The sequence below is a fragment of the Oncorhynchus clarkii genome, chromosome 23, assembly GCF_045791955.1.
Source record: "Oncorhynchus clarkii lewisi isolate Uvic-CL-2024 chromosome 23, UVic_Ocla_1.0, whole genome shotgun sequence".
In the NCBI taxonomy this organism is placed as follows: Eukaryota; Metazoa; Chordata; class Actinopteri; order Salmoniformes; family Salmonidae; genus Oncorhynchus; species Oncorhynchus clarkii.
Window position 1 is genome coordinate 41,594,073 of NC_092169.1, and position 23,720 is coordinate 41,617,792.

General features: G+C 44.1%; 1 protein-coding gene across 1 annotated transcript in view; it reads left to right on the forward strand.

Annotated features, from left to right (window-relative positions):
• Window positions 1-10,608, forward strand: part of LOC139381372 (protein sidekick-2-like) — a 605,846-nt gene extending 595,238 nt beyond the window's left edge. Inside the window, exons 44-46 of the mRNA XM_071124848.1 lie at window positions 1,751-1,892; window positions 7,672-7,728; window positions 10,159-10,608. Coding sequence (XP_070980949.1) covers window positions 1,751-1,892; window positions 7,672-7,728; window positions 10,159-10,608 — 649 coding nt within the window. The remainder of the gene's footprint in view (window positions 1-1,750; window positions 1,893-7,671; window positions 7,729-10,158) is intronic.
• Window positions 10,609-23,720: the final 13,112 nt, after the last annotated feature.

Consider the following 23,720-nt stretch of genomic DNA (forward strand, 5'->3'; position numbering starts at 1 on the left):
AGAGCCTTCCTATCTGAGACTGCATGGGGATTGAACATAACCTAATCTACACAACCTGAGCCTTCCTATCTGAGACTGCATGGGGATTGAACATAAACTAATCTACACAACCTGAGCCTTCCTATCTGAGACTGCATGGGGATTGAACATAACCTAATCTAACACAACCTGAGCCTTCCTATCTGAGACTGCATGGGGATTGAACATAACCTAATCTACACAACCTGAGCCTTCCTATCTGAGACTGCATGGGGATTGAACATAACCTAATCCAACACAACCTGAGCCTTCCTATCTGAGACTGCATGGGGATTGAACATAACCTAATCTACACAACCTGAGCCTTCCTATCTGAGACTGCATGGGGATTGAACATAACCTAATCTACACAACCTGAGCCTTCCTATCTGAGACTGCATGGGGATTGAACATAACCTAATCTACACAACCTGAGCCTTCCTATCTGAGACTGCATGGGGATTGAACATAACCTAATCTACACAACCTGAGCCTTCCTATCTGAGACTGCATGGGGATTGAACATAACCTAATCCAACACAACCTGAGCCTTCCTATCTGAGACTGCATGGGATTTATGCCTATGCATTGAGCTCCTCCACTCTAAAGGGTTGAATTTATGAGTCAGTCACAAGGCTAACTGTAATGGCATTCCACAGACAGCCCACATAGTGTTTCATCAGAAGAGATCATCTCAGGGAATACTGACAATAGACAGGCTGGGATCTCATGGCTGTTCCATGATCCTGATAACCCCCCTCCTCCCTCTCCATACCTCACGGCCACCTCCCCACCACCACACAAACACACTAACAATCTGTCTCCAACAAACAAAAGGGGTAAAATTAAAAATAATAATAATAATAAATAATTAAATAAAAAATAAAATAAATACTAGAGGGCACCTTCTCTTCTCTCCCTTTCTATACCACTATTGGTAAATGCGTGGAGACAGTTCAGTACCTTTTGACTGATCAGTGTGTATCCTTCAGCTGTTTTCCTGCTTCCTTTCATCCAGTTTCTCTGCCATGTCACTGGTGTGTGAATGATATTTCTCTGTGATTTTATACAAGTTGTTTATGTAGAGGGTCTTTCTGTTAAAGTGAGTGTACTGTAGCTAGAATTCCTTTATTATTTTATCATATTAGTGTACCTCATTTCAATGCCAATGTTGTGCATTAGCCAGTGACTGACTGATAGGACTGCCAATGGCTCTGTCCTTGCCATAGCAATGTAATTAGAATGTTATACTATGTAATTATACACTAAGTGTACAAAACATTAAGAACACCTTCCTAATATTGAGTTGCACCCCCTTTGCCTTCAGAAGAGTCTCAATTTGTCGGGGCATGGACTCTACAAGGTGTCGAAAGCGTTCCACAGGGATGCCGGCCCATGTTGACTCCAACGCTTCCCACAGTTGTGTCAAGTTGACTGGATGTCCTTTTGATGGTGGAACATTATTGAGACACACTGGAAACTGTTGAGCATGAAAAACCCAGCAGCACATAAATCTTTTGTCTTGTCCATTCACCCTTTACATGGCACACATAATACATGTCTCAATTGTCTCAAGGCTTACAAATCCTTCTTTAACCTGTCTCCTACCCTTCATCTACACTGATTGAAGTGGATTTCTCAAGTGACCTCAATAAGGGATCATAGCTTTCACCTGGATTCACTCAGTCCACTCAGTGTATATTTATCTCTCAATATTGTCCTGTCTCCTCAGGTCTCCTCCTCGGCCCAGCCCAGGCAGTCTCAACTACTCTGACGAGGATTTGAGCACCACCAAGTACAACGATCTAATCCCAGCTGAGAGCAGCAGCCTGACAGAGAAACCATCTGAGATATCAGACTCTAAGGTACCGACAGTATGTACTCCCCTTAACGTCTCCCTTCTCACTGGGAGTGTCTGTCAACATATTGGATCCCACTGCACCTCACCTTTACATTGATGCTATGCCCATAGATGATGATCTGTGGTCAGTTTTATATTTCCCCCCTGGTGGTTAAGGTTAGGATTCGGGAGGGACAGCTGAAACTCCCACCTGGAGTGTTTGGCTCAGTGCATTGTCCAGTGTACTGGTAGTGGTCTAATGTCTGTAAGCAGACACTCAGGGCATTGATAGAGTAGGGTTTAGATGGGAAATGTGTCCTGTGTCTCTCTTGGTCTTTATGGGGCAGTCAGGCTGAGCTGGAGGCAAGCTCTGGGAGTAAGGCCAGTACCCAGTGCCCAGCTCTGGTGGTGGTCGGAATCAAGCACAGAGGATGCTCACACATGCGCATACAAACACACACACATACGCACACAGACTGGAGGGTCTGCTGCATTCTCAGGCCCAGGCTGGATTCCTTCCACAGCCCCGTCCTCGTTTTGGGTCACCGTTACCCATAATGCCCCTTACATCCCGTCCCAGTCTGCTGTGTTGGCATCTGCTGAATCAGAGGAACAGACAGACACACAGTGGGGCTGGGGCCCAATAAACGTCTCTCATCAATGAACTGGATCTCTCTCTCTCTCTCTCTCTCTCTCTCTCTCTCTCTCTCTCTCTCTCTCTCTCTCTCTCTCTCTCTCCAATTATATTTTTCTCTCTTTTAATTTGTCTGTTTTTATCATCTAGCTTGTTGTCTATACTGATCCTATTGTTGCTGTTTTCCTCTGCTCTGTTCTTGTGGTTTGTGTAGAAACCTGCAAATGGAGGGAGGAAGCCTTCTAAGTTTTCTTTCATCTTGGAATTTTTTACTCTAGCTTTCCCAAATGGTCAGTCTCCCAGATGGCACCCTATTCCCTATATAGTGCACTACTTTTGACCATAGCCCTATGGTACTGTAGTAGTGCACTATATAGGGAAGAGGGTGCCATCTGGGACTCAGACTCAGCTTCTGCTAAATACATACCAGTATGAATTCCTCAGAAGCCAGATGTCTCTCTCCAGCTGTTCCCTTATCAAAAGTTTAGCTTCACATCAATGGATAAATCTCCCACCCAATGAACTGCTACAGACAGGATCTTTCCTTACATCCAAAACATCCTCCGATATAAGCAATTTTGAAATGTCATCATCGGGCTGTCATATCTACCATTCCATCTTCCTTATTGTCAAACAAGCTCAACAACCCTAGCCTATCTGGCCTTCCAGCCCTCCAAACTCCACTTGCACCACCCCAGACGTACAGGCCCAGGCCTCCTCCCCATAGTCCTGCGGTTACCCTGCCATCCCCTCTCAAAGCACAACCATATCATCACCAGTGGTCTATTCTACAGATGACCAGTAACGTGATGTCCCTTTTGAAGTTTTATTGAGTGGATAACTCCAGGCTATCAGCTTAGCACACACACACACACACACACACACACACACACACACACACACACACACACACACACACACACACACACACACACACACACAAGGCTATTAGCTCTGCTCAGTGTTGGGTTGTGGCTGGGGTTGTCTCCATTAAGCCCTATGGGCCTCCAGTTCAGTCCTCCACTGGCAGGTATAAGTTGGCTATTGTCCTCCCCTTAAGAAGGGATTTAGAAGAAGAAGTTAATGCGGGTTATTGAGGCCACCACCACCACTGTACCTGGGCCAGCGGCAGGTAGACCAGACACACTCTGTAGAAACCAGTAGACACTGTGTCCTTACGCTGCTTGTTTTGGCACTGTAACTGTGTGTTTGTGTGTGTGACACTCTGGATAGAAATCAGCAGTTGAGAATGGAGTGAGCTCATCTGAGTCGATGGGAGGTTGAAGATAGTGTCTGCGTCCCAAATGGCATAGTGCCCTATAGCATAGTGCCCTTTATAGTGCCCTATGGGCCCTTGCACTAAATAATAAATAGGATGCCATTTGGGGCTCAGTCCGTGTGTTGCTTAATCATGGGAGATACAGTATCTTGACACAGTGTCCGGCTGCTGGAGCGCAGACCTAGACACCACAGAGAGAAACATGTCTGCTGTGTTATGGTTGTCTCCCATGACAACACAGAGGATTGTTTCGACTGGAACTGCTCCGAGGGTTCATCTGTAGCATTTTTGGAAACACCATTAAGTTATATGATGTCACTTCCTAGAACCAAGTAAAAATAGAACAGGCTTTGAGTAATGCTGGCTACAGTCTTAGTGAAATGCAGAAAAAAAGGAAATATATAAAAAAATTTAACAAAGAGGAAATACCTGATAATGATTGACTATAATTCATGACATAATATTCACAAATGCATGTTATGTTAGACATTTAAGACATGATAAAAAGCCCAGAGCAAAATCTGTCACATCTGTCTGATTTAGTTTGTCATAAACAACAGCAGTTGCTGCGTGTGCAGAGGGGGATTAGAACTGCCTAGTCACGCAAAATCCCTGTCTCAAATGATGTACAGTTGGATTTTAGGGGATTTCGCAAGGGACTCGATATGTTTTTTTAAATCATATTTACACACACAAACGTGCGCAGGCACACATGCTCTCAAACAAATACATACTCAAACAAACACACACACTCCCCCCTCCCTCTGTACTGTCCGAGTGTTTACCTGCTGCCTTAGGTTCCTGCTGTGTTCACTGTAACAATGATGAGTGTGACATTGTTTACATTACCAAAGCAATTGAAATAGATCAACAAAGTGAAAAGAATATCACAAATGAACAGTAAACATTACACTCAGAACAGTTTGAAAGGAATAGTCATTTCAAATGTCATAATGTCTATACACAGTGCTGCAACGATGTACAGTGTTCTCTCTCTTCCTCTGTCCCTCCTCTCTCTGTATCTCTCTATATCTCTCTGTATCTCTCTGTATCTCTCTCTCTCTCTTCCTCTTCCTCTGTCCCTCCTCTCTCTGTATCTCTCTCTCTCATCCTCTCTCACCTTCTCTTTCACTCTCTGTATCTCTCTGTATCTCTCTCTCTGTATCTCTCTGTATCTCTCTCATCCTCTCTCACCTTCTCTTTCACTCTCTCTGTATCTCTCTCTCTCACTCCTTCTCTCCCCAACTCTCTTGGTTATGGGATGTAGGGTTATGGAGGGGTTATGGGGGTTTCTTGCAACTTCAATCCCCAAGATAAAGTTCACAGGGTTTGATGGATAGAACAGCACTAAAGACTCCACAATGCATTCCACTCTGGCCCCAACAGACCATCTATACCAGGGCAAGGAGTCACCTGAGAAGTCTAGTAGTCTCCTGGGAAGTCTATGAGTCTCCTGAGAAGTCTGGTAGTCTCCTGAGAAGTCTGGTAGTCTCCTGAGAAGTCTAGTAGTCTCCAGAGAAGTCTAGGAGTCTCCAGAGAAGTCTAGGAAATTCTAGAGAAGTATAGGAGTCTAGGAAATTCCAGAGAAGTATAGGAGTCTCCTGAGAAGTCTGCTAATCTCCTGGGAAGTCTAGTTGTCTTCTGAGAAGTCTGAGTCTCATGAGAAGTCTGAGTCTCATGAGAAGTCTAGGAGTCTCCTGAGAAGTCTAGGAGTCTCCTGGGAAGTCTGGTAATCTCATGAGAAGTCTGCTGATCTCATGAGAAGTCTGCTAATCGCCTGTGAAGTCTGGTAGTCTCCTGTGAAGTCTGGTAGTCTCCTGAGATGTCTAGGAGTCTCCAGAGAAGTCTAGGAAAATTCAGAGAAGTCTAGGAGTCTCCTGAGAAGTCTGGTAGTCTCTTGAGAAGTCTAGGAGACTCCTAAGAAGTCTAGTAGTCTCCTGAGAAGCCTATGAGTCTCTTGGGAAGTCTGCTAGTCTCCTGAGAAGTCTAGTAGTCTCCTGAGAAGTCTAGTAGTCTCCTGAGAAGTCTGGTAATCTCCTGAAAAGTCTAGTAGTCTTCTGAGAAGTCTTTATCTCTTGGTTTTGAGAGTTTTGTCTCTAGGAAACTAGGTCTAATGTGATTTCTGAAATATTTTGAATGTTATTCCCTCTGTTTTCTTTTTAGACATATTGAGTTTCCCTAGCAGTGTTGTCGACAACAGCAGATTTGAGAAGTCATTCACCATAAAACATAAACCTTATGTTTCTGTTAACGTTGGAAATGAAACCACTCTCCGCTGCGAAAAACGGCTGTCATAAATATTACACCCATTAATGAGATGAAATCTTAATCTGTCTAGATAGTAAACATCCTAATTATGCACATCCTGTCTGGGATCTGCCACTGGCTGGTGTCTGTCTCTCTGTTATCCTCAGATAGAAGGGTAACTCCCCTGGGGACTGTGTAGTTTCATGCCTAAGGCCTTGGCCCATTCAGAGCAGTCATCTTCCCTAATAAGCCTTTTAGTGTGTTCGAATGAATCACTGTTTCACAGACTAAGGCCCCTCAAGGCGTATTTTACCTAATCTTATTTTAGTGTAGATTCCACAATAGGACCCTTGAGTTTATTTTGGACAAGGATGTGGAATGGAGGGAGGCAGGGAGGGGTGTATGTTAATGTTGTAGGAGAACAAACCATCTGTTCCACACACACTCCAAAGCCTTAGTGAAGTTGGGCCGGGGTGGGACACAATCCAGTATGTCAACCCTGTTCCCCATCCCCCCCCCACACACACACACACACACACCTGTTGGGACGGTGCAGGAGAGGATGGATAGGAGTGTGGTCATGTGTGTCACATGTGCAGTAGTAGCATAGCAGGAGAGCTGAAAGTTGGTTGACCATGAACAGACCCCTCAGAGTGACCAATGAAAGAGCTGTTTCTTGTTTAACATCTGGAATGCTGGGTGTCATGATTCAGATGAGCTTATGCCAGGCATCTAGCAAAGATACAAGGTAGGAGTTCAGCAACTCGAATGTGCTTATTGGAAATATACCCAAATTCCTGTTGTGATTGTTTGAATGAAACAGATAGAAGCACTGGGTGTTAGCCTACATCCTAAGGTTGTGCACGATGATCATGGAATACATTCTTCCATGTTTCACCTTGTTTGTCAGGTCAGTTTCATGGTGTGTTTGTCAGATCAGTTTCATGGTGTGTTTGTCAGAACAGTTTCATGGTGTGTTTGTCAGATCAGTTTCATGGTGTGTTTGTCAGATCAGTTTCATGGTGTGTTTGTCAGATCAGTTTCATGGTGTGTTTGTCAGATCAGTTTCATGGTGTGTTTGTCAGATCAGTTTCATGGTGTGTTTGTCAGATCAGTTTCATGGTGTGTTTGTCAGATTTGTTTCATGGTGTGTTTGTCAGATCAATTTCATGGTGTGTTTGTCAGATTCGTTTCATGCTGTGTTTGTCAGATCAGTTTCATGATGTGTTTGTCAGATCAGTTTCATGGTGTGTTTGTCAGATCAGTTTCATGGTGTGTTTGTCAGATCAGTTTCATAGTGTGTTTGTCAGATTAGTTTCATGGTGTGTTTGTCAGATCAGTTTCATGGTGTGTGTCGGGGTTAACTGGTAGGATAAGGGTCCAGTTGTCCTATGTGGCTTTTGTTCCCACTGGTGTCACCAATACAATTGTTTTATGCACAAGCACACGTATGTTGCTTTGGATAAAAGTGTCTGCTGAATGGCATACTTTATTATTATATTATTAAGGCATATGAGTTGTACCCTTGAAGTGCCTCTTTAATAGATGATGATGGTTCCAAGGAGGGACCTGAACCACAGAGGGATCATGGTGGCTGTCATACTGTACTGTGGCGTTTTAAACCATGCATGTCTTTGTCTATGTCACCCATAGGAGGCCCTGGTGTTCTCATATGGGACGGGTGGTCTGCGTGTGCTTCCACTGAACTGGGTGAGGTTCTGTGGCTTTCTGCATGCCTGTGTGTCTGCAGACTGGTAGTAGGAGACTGACTTGTCCCTAGCCCCCATCCCCCTTGCTCCTCTCTTCCTCTGTTTACCTCTCCTCTCCTTCTCCTTCTCCCTCCGCCTCTCCTCTCCTCTCCTCTCCTCTTCTCTCCCCTCTTCCCTCCTCTCTCCTCCTCTCCCCTCCTGTTCCCTCCTCTCTCCTCCTCTCCCCTCCTCTTCCCTCCTCTCTCTCTCCTCTCCCCTCCTTTCTTCTCCTCAATTAAACTTTTCTTGGATCCCGTGGTATCTCTCTTGTATCTTCCTAGTGTTAAACTGTATGTGATGAATGCCCATAGTATATGTTAGCTCAATGTGTGGCTGTTGTAGTAAATGTAATGTTAAACCCAATCAATCATGTAATCATTTAATTATTTAATTAATTTTGTATCTGATTCTACTGCTTGCATCAGTTACCATGTAGGCATGGTTCTATGTAGTACTGTGAGCCTCCCATAGTCTGTTCTGGACATGGGGACTGTGAAGAGACCTCTGGTGGCATGTCTTGTGGGGTATGCATGGGTGTCTTAGCCGTGTGCTAGCATTTTGAACAGATTGCTTGGTGCGTTCAGCTTGTCAACACTTTTTACACAAACAAGTAGTGATGAAGTCAATATCTCTTCCACTTTGAGTCATGAGAGATTGACAATCATATTATTAATGTGTATGTTTAAGGGCCAGCTGTGCTGCCCTGTTCTGAGCCAATTGTAATTTCCCGAGGTGTGTGTGTGTTTATTTATACATTTTTTATTTCACCTTTATTTAACCAGGTAGGCCAGTTGAGAACAAGTTATTGTTTAAAACTGTGACTTGGCCAAGATAAAGCAAAGCAGTGTGACAAAAACAACAACACAGAGTTACACATGAAATTAACAAACGTACAGTCAATAACACAATAGAAAAAGTCTATATACAGTTTGTGCAAATGGCGTGAGAAGGTAGGCAATAAATAGGCCATAGTAGCGAAGTAATTACAATTTAGCAAATGAACACTGGAGTGATAGATGTGCAGATGATTATGTGCAAGTAGAAATACTGGTGTGCAAAAGAGGAAAAAAGTAAATAAAAACAATATGGGGATGAGGTAGGTAGATTGGACGGGCTATTTACAGATGGGCTGTGTACAGCTGCAGCGATCGATAAGCTGCTCTGACAGCTGATGCTTAAAGTTAGTGAGGGAGATATGTCTCCAAATTGGCAGCAGAGTCATTGGCAGCAGAGAACTGGAAGGAAAGGGGGCCAAAGGGGGTGTTGTTGTGGTGACCAGTGAGATGAGATAAAGCTTTACCTAGCATAGACTTATAGATGACCTGGAGCCAGTGGGTCTGGCAACGAATATGTAGCGAGGGCCAGCCGATGAGTGCATACAGGCCGCAGTGGTAGGTGGTATATGGAGCTTTGGTCACAAAACGGATGGCACTGTGATAGACTGCATCCAGTTTGCAGGAAGGAGAGTTTACAGTCTAACCAGACACCTAGGTATTTGTAGTTGTCCACATATTCAAGTCAGAACTGTCCAGAGTAGTGATACTAGTCGGGCGGGCGGGTGATCGGTTGAAGAGCATGCATTTAGTTTTACCTGCTTTTTTAAGAGCAGTTGGAGGCCACAGAAGGAGTGTTGTATGGCATTGAAGCTCGTTTGGAGGTTTGTTAACACAGTGTCCAAAGAAGGGGGCCAGATGTATACAGAATGGTGTCGTCTGCGTAGAGGTGGATCAGGGAATCACCCGCAGCAACAGTGTGTGTTGGGAGTGGGTGTGTTTGGTGGTGTGTGTGTGTGTGTGTGTGTGTGTGTGTGTGTGCGTGTGCGTGTGTGTGCGTGTGTGTGTGCGTGCGTGCTATAGAAAGACACTGTGCTCTGAACCTCCCAATAAAACACATTATCACATCTCTAACTTCTCAGACAAATATGTGGTATTGTGCTGATAACATCTCCTCTCTCTCCCTCCCCCTCCCTTTTCCCCTCTCCCTCCCCCAACTCCATCCCCCCTCTCCTCCTCCCCTGTTCTCTCCCTCCCCCTACTCCATCTCTCTCCATACCCCTCTCCACCTCTCCTCCTCCCCTGTCATCTCCCTCCCCCTACTCCATCTCTCCCCATACCCCTCCTCTCCTCCTCCCCTGTCCTCTCACTCCCCCTATTCCATCTCTCCCCATACCCCTCCTCTCCTCCTTCCCTGTCCTCTCCCTCCCCCTACTCCATCTCTCCCCATACCCCTCCTCTCCTCCTCCCCTGTCCTCTCCCTCCCCCTATTCCATCTCTCCCCATACCCCTCCCCACCTCTCCTCCTCCCCTGTCCTCTCCCTCCCCCTATTCCATCTCTCCCCATACCCCTCCTCCCATGTCCTCTCCCCTCCCCTCTCCCCCTTCTCCCCTCTCAGGGCAGTGACAGTGAGTACGAAGTGGACCAGCACAGACAGAAGACACACTCCTTTGTGAGCCACTACATCAGTGACCCCACCTACTACAACTCCTGGCGCCGCCAGCAGAAGGGCATCTCCCGGGCACAGGCCTACAATTATACAGAATCAGAGTCGGGTGACCCGGAGCCCTGCGCCCCGTCACCACCCCTGCCCCCGCTGCCACCCCAGCTCACCTCCACCACCCCTCTACCCCAGACCCAGCCCCATGGTCAACCCCAGGGCCTCACACCCCAGGGCCAGGGTAGTCTGTTCAGGCCTAAAGGCAGCCGGACTCCAACCCCCTCTCAGCAGCTTTCCAACTCCACCCCTCCCAGCCACTCCAACACCCTGTCCTACTGGCCCCCCAGCAGCCCCAGCCCAGCCCCTGTATCTCGGGCCCCCATCGCCGGGTTCTCCTCATTCGTTTGATTCCGAGAGGGATCTGTGTTCCCTTCTGAAAACAAAACCCACCCTGCTGCCCAACGTGTCTAGAGAGTAAATACCCAACACTAAAGAAACCCTCAGAATCCACCATATTGATTTCTGTTTCTCTGTTTTTTCTTTCTTGTTTTTCTTCTTTCCTTTTTATTACTGAGTTGTGTTTTAAGGATCATACTGTACACAGACATGACAGAAGTTACATACTTTATTCCAGTACATTGTTCCTCTTGTGTGCATGTGCTGGTATAGTTTTATTTGTGTGCGTGTGCTGGTATAGTTTTATTTGTGTGCGTGTGCTGGTATAGTTTTATTTGTGTGCGTGTGCTGGTAGTTTTATTTGTGTGCGTGTGCTGGTATAGTTTTCTTTAACCCATAGACATCTGCTGAGAACAAGACAGTATCTATTCATGTTTCTGTTTGATTGATTTGCATGAGTTTCAATGTATTATTTATTTTCTCTTTTTCATTGTTACACTTCTACACACATACAACAAGAGAATAATTTAGTTAGATACTGTAAAAAGGCAAGAGTTTATTGGAAAAAAATATCTACAAGATGATAAAAGTGTCATAGCGTCAATCCACACTCGGATAACAAGCACCAATGAAACTGGGATCCCAAAATGGAGCCATACAAGCGACCGAAATGAGTAGAGTTTGTAGGACGGAAAGAGGAACAGGGTAAATGGATTTGATTTGATTTGTATAGAAAAGACAAAGTAATGAAAGTGAGGAGGAAGGGGGAGATTGAGGCTGAAATGAGCCCACTGGCAGTCGTTAAATGCCCAGTCCTGTCCAATTAGGTCAATTAAGTTTATTGGTGTTAATGTGAGATATGTTAGTGACCTCCCCCTATTTAACCTATGGACCATGATCCTCAGCAGTTATCTGGGCTGGCCTATAGGGTACGCACTATTGTGTCTGACAGCATTTCGATGTCACAGGCAGGTCACATCTCTGTGCTGCACACCATGTTCCTAGTTCCCTGCCCGCCTTGGCAGATATGGGAAATGTAGTGTATGTCTGAAGTAAAAATGTTGAGGTTGGTCTGCAAGTTCTTTGTATCCTTTAGTGGATCAGACATGCCATGGTTGATTATAACTAGGGATTCATATTTTCCTGAAAATGTTCCCTTACAAGCCATTCTCAAGCATCCCAGTATGCCTGTTGAAAGCGGAAGTGCTATTTAAAAGCATATAATACCAGCGAAGGAAATCTGACATAATTCTACCACTGAAAAATATACACAGGAATCTAACAGTTTCTTGATTTTGTTTCATTTTAATCAACTAAAAGTTCTCAAAGTCACTACACTATTTCGTTGATGTAATCTAGTTTTAATGTAGGCATATGAAGCACTGTTGGTCGACTTGTAAAATATCCGGAGGTTATTACAGCCTAGTGAAAACGTCATTCGTTTTAGCCTACCATTGATGGAAAGCTTGTTGGTCCTTTCCTCTCACTATTATGGGAATGAGGCCAAGTAGTGGTGGTTTTGACAACAGCTTAGTCATTTAGCAGACTATCTTATCCAGAGGGACTTACAGGAGCAATTAGGGTTAAGTGAAATGCTCATGGGCACATCAGATTTTTCACCTCGTCGCCTCGGGATTCAAACCAGCAATCTTTCAGTTACTGGCCCAATGCTCTTAACCGCTAGAATACCTGCCGCTTACTGTGTTGGCTTAGTCTTAGGGAATGTAGTCTGATGCTGTGCTAAACAAACAGAAAAGCAAATGGCCGCAGTAGCGGAGATTCAGCACCATGGTTTATCAATTCCCTGCAGATCTTTAAAATCATGCTCTCACTTTTGTTAGTGTAACATCATGGAACAACGTTGCAAATGTCTATTTCCTTGAGTGCTTCTGAGGACACAATGTATCAGCCGTTTTGTTAACAGTGAGTAGAAGTTTATATTTTGGAGCCTCTGCCAAAGCTAGTTTGGAGATTTGTGAACGTGAGATTGAGATTCAACGCAGTTATGGTAAGCAAAGGTCACATGTAGTCTGCTACAGTTTCATGATAGTCAACGATGCCAGTTAAAGGGAATCTATTGGGGACTTGTGTTGCATAGTCTGAATTGGTAGGCCGCTATCAGTGTGATCAGTGGTCTATTGTGTGGATGAAGTCAGATAGTTAAAATCTGTTTAATATTTTTCCATAGAAATTATAAAGTGCCTTTGGAAAGTATTCAGATCCCTTGACTTTTTCCACATTTTGGTAGGTTACAGCCTTATTCTAAAATGGATTAAATCGTTTTTTCCCCCCTCATGAATCTAAACACAATACCCCATAATGACAAAGATAAAACAGGATTTTAGAATTTTTTGCGAATTTATAAAAAATAAAAAACAGACATCAAATTTACATAAGTATTCAGACCCTTTACTCCATACTTTGTTGAAGCACCTTTGGCAGCGATAACAGCCTTGAGTCTTCTTGGGTATGATGCTACAAGCTTGGCACACCTGTATTTGGGAAGTTTCTCCCATTCTTCTCTGCAGATCCTCTCAAGCTCTGTCAGGTTCGATGGGGAGCATTGCTGCACAGCTATTTTCAGGTCTCCAGAGATGTTCAATCGGGTTCAAGTCCGGGCTCGGGCTGGTTCACTCAAGGACATTCAGAGCCACTCCTGTGTTGTGTTGGCTGTGTGCTTAGGGTTGTTGTCCTTTTGGACGGTGAACCTTCGCCCCAGCAGCAGGTTTTCAGAAAGGATCTCTCTGTACTTTTCTCCGCTCATCTTTGCCTCGATCCTGACTAGTCTCCCAGTCCCTGCCGCTGAAAAACATGTCCACAGCATGATGCTGCCACCACCATGCTTCCCTGTAGCGATCGTGATAGGTTCTCTCCAGACGTGACGCTTGGCATTCATGCCAAAGAGTTCAATCTTGGTTTCATCAGACAAGAAAATCTTGTTTCTCAATGTCTGAGAGTCTTTGGGTGCCTTTTGGCAAACTCCAAGCAGGTATACACATGTCTTTTACTGAGTGTGGCTTCCGTCTGGCGACTCTACCATAAAGGCCTGATTGGTGGAGTGCTGCAGAGATGGTTGTCCTTCTTGAAGGTTCTCTCGTCTCCACAGAGGAACTCTGGAGCTCAGTCAGAGTGACCATCGGGTTCTTGGTCACCTCCCGACCAAGACCCTTCTTCCCGATTGCTTAGTTTGGCCAGCCGGCCAGCTCTAGGAAGAGTCTTGTTGGTTACAAACTTCTTCCATTTAACAATGATGGAGGCCACTGTGTTCTTGGGGACCTTCATGCTGCAGAAATTATTTGGTACGCTTCCCAAGATATGTGCCTTTAAACAATCCGGTCTCGGCGCTCTACGGACAATTCCTTCGACCTCATGCCTTGGTTTTTGCTCTGACATGCACTGTTGACTGTGAGACCTTATATAGACAGGTGTGCCTCTCCAAATAATTTCCAATCAATTGAATTTACCACAGGTGGACTCTCATCAAGTTGCAGAAACATCTCAAGGATGATTAATGGAAACAGGATGCACCTGAGCTCAATTGAGTCTCATAGCAAAGTGTCTAAATACTTATGTAAATAAGGTATTTCTGTTTGTCTTTTAATACATTTGCAAAAAAAAAAAAAAAAAAAACTGTTTTCACTTTGTCTTTATGGGATATTGTGTTTAGATTGACGAGGACAGTTTTTTATTTAATACATTTTAGAATAAGGCTGTAACCAAACAAAATGTGGAAAAAGTCAGGGTCTGAATTCTTTCCGAAAGCACTGCATATTATTGTTCCCGATATCCCGTCATTTTTTTGGGGGGGAGGAGGGGGGGCTCGCGGATACTGGTGTTAATCCCTATTTATAACGTATATTTGTACAGTGTATTGATCTGACATCACTAAAGAAGTTTAATGGGTCTGACCAGGGTATGCGGCCCAAATGGTACCCTATTCCCTATATAGTTTACTACTTTGACCAGAGTCTTATGGGACTGGTCAAAACTAGTGCAATAAAAGGAGAATAGTGTACCATTTGGGATGCAATCCAGGTCATTACTCCTACAGAGGCTCATCAGCCACTATGAGCCTTCTACAGATCGGACAGGTGCTGGGTGTGAAGACATCTAAAAGCCCTTCCTATACTGATGATCTAACCTAACCTGTGGCATCACGACTCACTCACAACCCTCATCAACACACCGCCACCGCACATGCCCAGTGGCCCACAACAACATCAGTGACATCATCATGCTTCCACATCAAACTATAAAGACTGGAAATGATAACACAGACAGCATGTAAAGTGTTCTTTGAGTTCAGTGGTTCCCACATGTGGGCACACAGAGTGGAGCAGGCTCAGACATGTGGGCCATTTAGGAAAACAGACGGAGAATATGCATTTCCGCTGGTCTCCGCAGAGTTCTCAAACCCAGATTAGACTCGAGATGTCATAAGTAGCTGAACATGTTATTACTTTGACCTCGTGAAAGTGACAAACTGACACTTTTTTTTCATTTTGTAAAAAAACAACTTTATATAGAAGGAGTGCCTTTGATTTTACGGCCTGCACATGAGCTAAGCTAGCTAACATTGCCCATGACATCGACTACAAGCGTGATCTGGGATTTCTATTGGAGAAGCAGTTTCTGGAGCTCTTCATCTATCGGCTCTTTGGGCTCTCTCTCATCTAGCTCAGTTGCTGCTCTCTGTCAGTGACATCATCATGGGAAGTCTTTGAGCTTTTACAAAGAGATGTCATGGAATGGATTCACCTCTCTCTCATGTTGTGTAACAATGATGGTGATGATGAGCGCACAATGCATGTGTGACTGACTATGAGTCCTATCTGAATGAGACTATTGTCTGTGCTGACGTGTGATGATAACACTTCTTCAACATAAGCTTTATACATAGCATCCACTGTGTGTACAGGATGCCCAGGCTAAGGCATTGCCCTCCTGGCTCCTGCCCTCCATGGCAAGCTGAAAGGGCACGTACATGTCATTCCAGACTCAGTGGTGGTAGTCACAGTTTAATCATCATTCCAAAATTCTCTTCTGCTTTTTTCTCTGTGGGGTGATTTCACTGTACGCAAATAAAATAACCATCATTATGCTGATTCTGAATGGATATATGATCACGGTACATTTCCAAAATGAATAATTTTTCAATGGGAGTTCTGGTACTGCATACTGTAAAGGGTATGGAAGGAGTGTGTGTAAGTAAGGGGGTTGATGTGAATGGAGAGTGACCTTGAAATTGTATGACTGTAACCATGGTAGCATACACTGAGATGGTGTTGACAGTAGACAGTGAATGTGTAATGATGTATATACTATGTGTCATGATAACACAGCCAGCAACATTTTAAGTTTCTTTGAGTTCAATGATTCTCACATGTGGGCATACAGAAAGGGGCAGGCTCAGACACAAGAGCCATTTTGAAAAACAGACAGAGAATAGGCGCCTCTGCATGTCTCATCTGGCTCAGGTGCTGCTCTCTGTCAGTGACATCATCATCGCGGGCAGGAAGCCTTTGAGCCGAAGCAAAGCGATGATGTCATGGAATGGATTCACAAATACACAATGCAGTTGTGATTGACTATCTGAATATGAAACTATTGTCTGTGCTGACGATTGATGATAACACTTCTTCGACAAAAGCTTTGGAGCGTCCACTGTGTGTCTGGATACAAGAGACTGTACAGGATGCTCAGAAGAAGAAGAGGGGGCGTAGGTAGGCACTGCCTGCCTGGCAACTGCCCTCCATGACCAGCTTAAAGGGCACATACTGTACACAGCCACAGGCAGGACACAGCCACACTAGTACAGCCACAGGCAGAACACAGCCACATACTAGTACAGCAACAAGAAGAACACAGCCACATACTAGTAGAGCCACAGCCACATACTAGTAGAGCCACAGGCACATACTAGTATAGCCACAGGCAGGATATAGCCACATACTAGTACAGCCACAGGCAGGACACAGCCACATGCTATGTACAGCCACAGGCAGGACACAGCCACATACTAGCACAGCCATAGGCAGGACATAGCAGCCACAGGAAAGACACAGCCACATACTATTACAGCCACAGGCAGGACACAGCAGTCACAGGCAGGACACAGCCACATACTAGTACAGCCACAGGCAGGACACAGCCACATACTATTACAGCAACTGGAAGGACACAGCCATATACTAGTAGAGTAGCAGGTAGAACACAGCAGCCACAGGCAGGACACAGCAGCCACAGGAAAGACACAGACACAGGCAGGAAACAGCAGCCACAGGCAAGACAGCCACAGGCAGAACACAGCAGCCACAGGCAGGACACAGCCACATACTAGCACAGCCACAGGCAGGACACAGCCACATAATAGCACAGCCACAGGCAGGACACAGCCACATACTAGTACAGCCACAGGCAGAACACAGCCATATACTAGTACAGCCACAGGCAGGACACAGCCACATACTAGTACTGCCACAGGCAGGACACAGAAGCCACAGGCAGGACACAGCCACATACTAGTGCAGCTACAGGCAGGACACAGACACATTTAATGGTAGTCACAGTTTAATCATAATTCCAAAATTGTCATGTGTTTTTTTCTCTGTGGGGTGATGTCACTGTACGCAAATAAAATAACTATCATTATGCTGATTCTGAATGGATATATGATCACCGTACATTTCCAAAATAAATTATTTTTCAATGGGAGTCCTGTCCTGGTACTGTATCAATACTGTAAAGGGAATGGAAGGAGAGGTGTGGGGAGGGGGGTAAAGGATTTGGAGAATGGGGTTGATGTGAATGGAGAGTGGCATTGAAATGAAATTGTATGACTGTAACCATGGTACCATACGCTGAGACGGTGTTGACAGTAAACAGTGAATGTGTCATGTACACAGGAAGGGAATGCCAGATAGAAGTGTTTAGTAGGAACATCACATTCAATTATAACTTAATAATAGCTCATTTATAATCTACGATGATTTCCCTATAAAGGCCAGCGACCCTTCCACTTGTGGATATCCCATACTTCAGAGGAACACTGACGAGGAGGAAAGCAGGGTTTTTGTGTCCTGTGTGTTATCTTGTGTGTACTGTAGGCTAGGCGCTGAAAGCTGAAATCCCACCTGGCTTCTATCAGTGTGTAGGGTTATTGGATCAGTAGACCTGAGAAATCCTGTTACATGGCTACAGCTGTCCCCTCCTGACCTTGCCCAGTTTACTCCAGTCCAGTCCACTCGGACCACAATTACATAACTCAATGATCTTCTCAATGAGAGGAGGGAGTTTCACAACATAAATTACAGCAAATCATTCATCAGCTCATTCATTGTTCTGATAAACTTGTCCAGTAACAGACATGTAGTGGGGATGTCATTTGAGAGAAATCAAAGCTTTTGCCTTTTTTTATTTTTTATTATTGGAGACAAAAATAATATGGTCTGCGCCTTTTTAGACTGTCCAAACCGCATCCCTGGTCCTATTCGTAGACACACACAGACTCCAACTGTGCCATAATATTATTTGTAGACTATATACACTACCGTTCAAAAGTTTGGGGTCACTTAGAAATGTCCTTGTTTTAGAAAGAAAAGCAAAAGAAATTGTCCATTAAAATAACATCAAATTGATCAGAAATACAGTGTAGACATTGTTAATGTTGTAAATGACTATTGTAGATGGAATCGGCAGATTTTTTATGAAATCTACATAGGCGTACAGAGGCCCATTATCAGCAACCACTTCTGTGTTCCAATGTTACCTTGTGAAAGCTAATCCAAGTTAATCATTTTAAAAGGCTGATTGATCATTAGAAAACCCTTATGCAATTATGTTAGCACAGCTGAAAACTGTTGTTCTTGATTAAAGAAGCGATAACCTGGCCTTCTTTAGACTAGTTGAGTATGTAGAGCATCAGCATTTTTGGGTTCGATTACAGGCTCAAAATGGTTCCTCTGTCCAGTGTCTGTGTTCTTTTGCCCATCTTAATCTTTTATTTTTATTGGCCAGTCTGAGGTATGGCTTTTTCTTTGCAAATCTGCCTAGAAGGCCAGCACCCCGGAGTCGCCTCTTCACTGTTGACATTGAGACTGGTGTTTTGTGGGTACTATTTAATGAAGCTGCCAGTAGATTTGTGAGGCATCTGTTTCTCAAACTAGACACTCTAATGTACTTGTCCTCTTGCTCAGTTGTGCACCGGGGCCTCCCACTTCTCTTTCTATTCTCGTTAGAGCCAGTTTGCGCTGTCTGTGAAGGGAGCACAGCGTTGTACGAGATCTTCAGTTTCTTGGCAATTTCTCGCATGGAATAGGCTTCATTTCTCAGAACAAGAATAGACTGACGAGTTTCAGAAGAAAGTCCTTTGTTTCTGGCCATTTTGATCCTGTAATTGAACCCATAAATGCTGATGCTCCAGATACTCAACTAGCCTAAAGAAGGCCAGTTTCATTGCTTCTCCTCTTGGATCTCTAGGGGCGCTATTTCATTTTTGGATAAAAAACGTTCCCGTTTTAAGCGCAATATTTTGTCACGAAAAGATGCTCGACTATGCATATTAATGACCGTTTTGGAAAGAAAACACTCTGAAGTTTCAGAATCTGCAAAGATATTGTCTGTAAGTGCCCCAGAACTCATTCTACAGGCGAAACCAAGATGATACGTCAACCAGGAAATGAGCAGAATCTCTGAAGCTCTGTTTTCCATTGTCTCCTTATATGGCTGTGATTGCGCAAGGAATGAGCCTACACTTTATGTCGTTTCCCCAAGGTGTTTGCAGCATTGTGACGTATTTGTAGGCATATCATTGGAAGATTGACCATAAGAGACTACATTTTCCAAGTGTCTGCCTGGTGTCCCTGCGTCGAAATTGGAGCGCAAAGCCAGGTGCAATTATTTTTCCATTTGAGAGCAAGGAGAAAACAGGCTTCCACGAAGGATATATCATCGAAGAGATATGTGGAAAAACACCTTGAGGATTGATTCTAAACCACGTTTGCCATGTTTCAGTCGATATTATGGAGTTAATTTGGAAAAAAGTTTGCGTTTTGAGGGCTGAATTTTCGTTTTTTATTATTCTTTTTTTTGGTAGCCAAATGTGATGTACAAAACGGAGCTATTTCTAATACACAAAGAATCTTTTTGGAAAAACTGAGCATCTGCTATCTAACTGAGAGTCTCCTCATTGAAAACATCAGAAGTTCTTCAAAGGTAAGTTATTTTATTTGAAGGCTTTACTTGTTTTTGTGATAGTTGCCTGCTAAATGCTAACGCTAATGCTAACGCTAAATGCTACGCTAGCTAGCTACTGTTACACAAATGATTGTTTTCCTATGGTTTAAAAGCATATTTAGAAAATCTGAGATGACAGTGTTGTTAACAAAAGGCTTGAGAGATAGCATATTTATTTCATTTCATTTGCGATTTTCATGAATAGTTAACGTTGCATTATGGTAATGAGCTTAGGTCTATAAATAGAATCCCGGATCCGGGTTTGGTCGTCGCAACAGGTTTTAATCAGGACAACAGTTTTCAGCTGTGCTAATGTAACAGTTTAACTTTACTCCGTCCCCTTGCACCTACCCGGGCTCGAACCAGGGACCCTCTACACACATAGACAACTGACACCCACGAAGCATCGTTACCCATCGCTCCACAAAAGCCACGGCCCTTGCAGAGCAAGGGGAACCACTACTTCAAGGTCTCAAAGCTAATGACGCTGTTCGCTGTTTCCAGCTACAATTGTCATTTACAACATTAACAATGTCTACACTGTATTTCTGATAAATTTGATGTTATTTTAATGGACAAAAAAATAAGCTTTTCTTTCAAAAACAAGGTCATTTCTAAGTGGATCGGCGATGGCTAGAAGGCAGGTGACGTCGACCGCCGAACGCCGCCCGAACAAGGAGAGGGACCGACTTCGGCGGAGGTCGTGACAGGGATACATGGCCTTTGGTGGTGGAGGCAATCTCTGGAATATTAATGATTCCAGAATACTGTGTTGAATAATGTTAAACTCTGTATAGTCAGTAAAGATTATTATATTATTGGGATACTGGGATATTTGGGAAGGAGCTAAACTTGGAGTTATGATTTATATGTTGTGGAAAAAAACTTCCCACTCGATTGGCCTGGCGTTGTACTGAGCCTGTCTAGTCATGGGTAACCAGTTAGGAACTGATCCACTATTTTTCCATCCATAGCTTGGTGCCATTTCAAAAAGCGATCTTTCATGATTGAATAGGCCTCTCCCCTTCTCCTGATGCCTGGCTGGGGGAGTTGTGATAGAGAGACTAGGGTGTAGGCTCCTGCCAGAACTACTGTGGGAACCAAGAGACTACACAAAAGGGGAAAGTTGCTTTGACAAAGCACACAAAATTCAAATATTTTTACTATTTTTCTCCTTTTCTCTCAATTGTATATTTTGTCACCACATGCTGCAGGTGTCCTATGAAACAGCTCTCTACAAGTGTTTCATGTTATGGCTCATTCTGCCCATTAGAAATTAATTGGCCAGGTTATTGTTTTGACTTTATGGCTCAATCTGCCCATTAGAAATTAATTATCCAGGTTATTGTTTTGACTTTATGGCTCAATCTGCCCATTAGAAATTAATTGGCCAGGTTATTGTTTTGACTTTATGGCTCAATCTGCCCATTAGAAATTAATTAGCCAGGTCATTGTTTTGACTTTATGGCTCATTCTGCCCATTAGAAATTAATTATCCAGGTTATTGTTTTGACTTTATGGCTCAATCTGCCCATTAGAAATGAATTGGCCAGGTTATTGTTTTGCCCTTATGGCTCATTCTTTCCATTAGAAATTAATTGGCCAGGTTATTGTTTTGCCCTTATGGCTCATTCTTTCCATTAGAAATTAGTTGGCCAGGTTATTGTTTTGCCCTTATGGCTCAATCTGCCCATTTTAAATGAATTAGCTAGGTTATTGGTTTGGAGTAATTTAGCACATACAGTAGGTGGAACAAAGATAAGATGTCCCCTCCTTCTGGATCAAAGTCCCTGTATCCTCCACACACACACACACACACACACACACACACACACACACACACACACACACACACACACAATGGCGTCAGTGGGGATGGCTGCCGTTTTACGGGCTCCTAACCAATTGTGTTGTTCTGTGTGTTTTTTTTTGCGTTGTTTGTAACTTTTTTTTGTACATAATGTTTCTGCCATCGTCTCTTATGACAGAAAATAGCTTCTGGACATCAGAACAGCAATTACTCACCATGTACTGGACAAATTATTTTTCTTTAACGTATCTGAGGAGAACTATTTACGGCTCCTCCCAGACCATACTCAAATCCCCATCATTTGTATGAAGAGGAGAAACCGATACAGGGGGGGGCAGATCCAGGGGCTTGGTGAGAATGTGTCGGTGAGTGGATAATCTGCCTTTACCGTAGTTCCTACTGGCGAACGTGCAATCACTAGAGAATACACAAAATGAGCTCCGTTCAAAACGATCATACCAACGGGACATTAAAAACTGTAAGATCTTATGTCTCAATGAGTAATGCTGAACGACGACGTGGATAATATACAGTTGGCTGAATTTTCTGTCCATCTGCAAGACAGAACAGCAGGGGGTGGTGGTCTATGTCTGTGTCAATAACAGCTTGTGCGCAATCAAAATATTAAGGTAGTCTCAAGGTTTTGCTCGCCTGAGGTAGAGTACCTCATGATAAGCTGTAGACCACACTATTTACCAAAAGAGTTTTAATCCATATTTTTCATCTGTCAATTTACCACCATAAGCCTATGCTGGCACGAAGACCTCCCTCAACGAGCTGTATAAGGCCTTAAGCAAACAAGAGTATGCTCACTCAGAAACTGCAATTCTAGTGGCCATTTTACCTAGTAATCCTTTTTACCTCATTCTACCAGCATGTCACATGTGCAACCAGAAGAAAAAAAATGCTAGACCACCTTTACTCCACACACAGCTTTTCAAAGCTCTTGATTCCTGCTTACAAGAAAAAAGTCAAGCAGGAAGTACCAGTGACTTGTGTAACAGTATAACTTTAGACCGTCCCCTCGCCCATACCTGGGCGCAAACCAGGGACCCTCTGCACACATCAACAACAGTCACCCACGAAGCATCGTTACCCATCGCTCCACAAAAGCCGCGGCCCTTGCAGAGCAAGGGGAACCACTACATCAAGGTCTCAGAGCAAGTGACGTCACCGATTTGCGAGCGCAGACTGGAATATGTTCCAGGATTTATCCGATGGCATTGAGGAGTTTACCACATCAGTCACTGGCTTCATCAATAAGTGCATCGATGATGTTGACACCACAGTGACCGTTCGTACATATCCCAACCAGAAGCTATGGATTATAGGCAACATCTGCACCGGGCTAAAAGCTAGAGTTGCCACTTTCCAAGAGCAGGATACTAATCTGTACGCTTATAAGAAATCCCGCTTTCCGATGAACCATCAAACAGGCAAAGCTTCAATACAGGACTAAGATTGAATCCTACTAAACTGGCTCTGACGTTTGTCGGATGTGGCTGGGCTTGCAAACTATTACAGATTACAAAGGAAACTCAGCCGCATGCTGCCCAGTGACGCGAGCCTACCAGACGATCTAAATACCTTCAATGCTCGCTTTGAGGCAAGCAACACTGAACCATGCAAGGGAGCCCCAGCTGTTCCGGACGACTATGTGATCACGCTCTCCATAGCCGATGTGAGTAAGACCTTAAAACACGTCAACATTCACAAGGCCCCAGGGCCAGACGGATTACCAGGATGCGTACTCAGAGCTTGCGCTGACCAACTGGCAAGTGTCTTCACTGACGTGTTCAGCCTCTCACTGACTGAGTCTGTAATGCCTAAATGTTTCAAGCTGACCAGTTCCTGTTCCCAAGAATGCCAAGTTAACCTGCCTAAATGACTACCGCCCCACAGCACAGACATCTGGAGTGCTTTGAAAGGCTGGTCATGGCTCACATCAATACCATCATCCCGGAATCCCTAGACCCACTTCAATTCACATAATGCCCAAACAGTTCCACAGATTATGCAATCTCCATTGCACTCCACACTGCCCTTTCCCTCCTGGACAAAAGGAACACCTACATGAGAA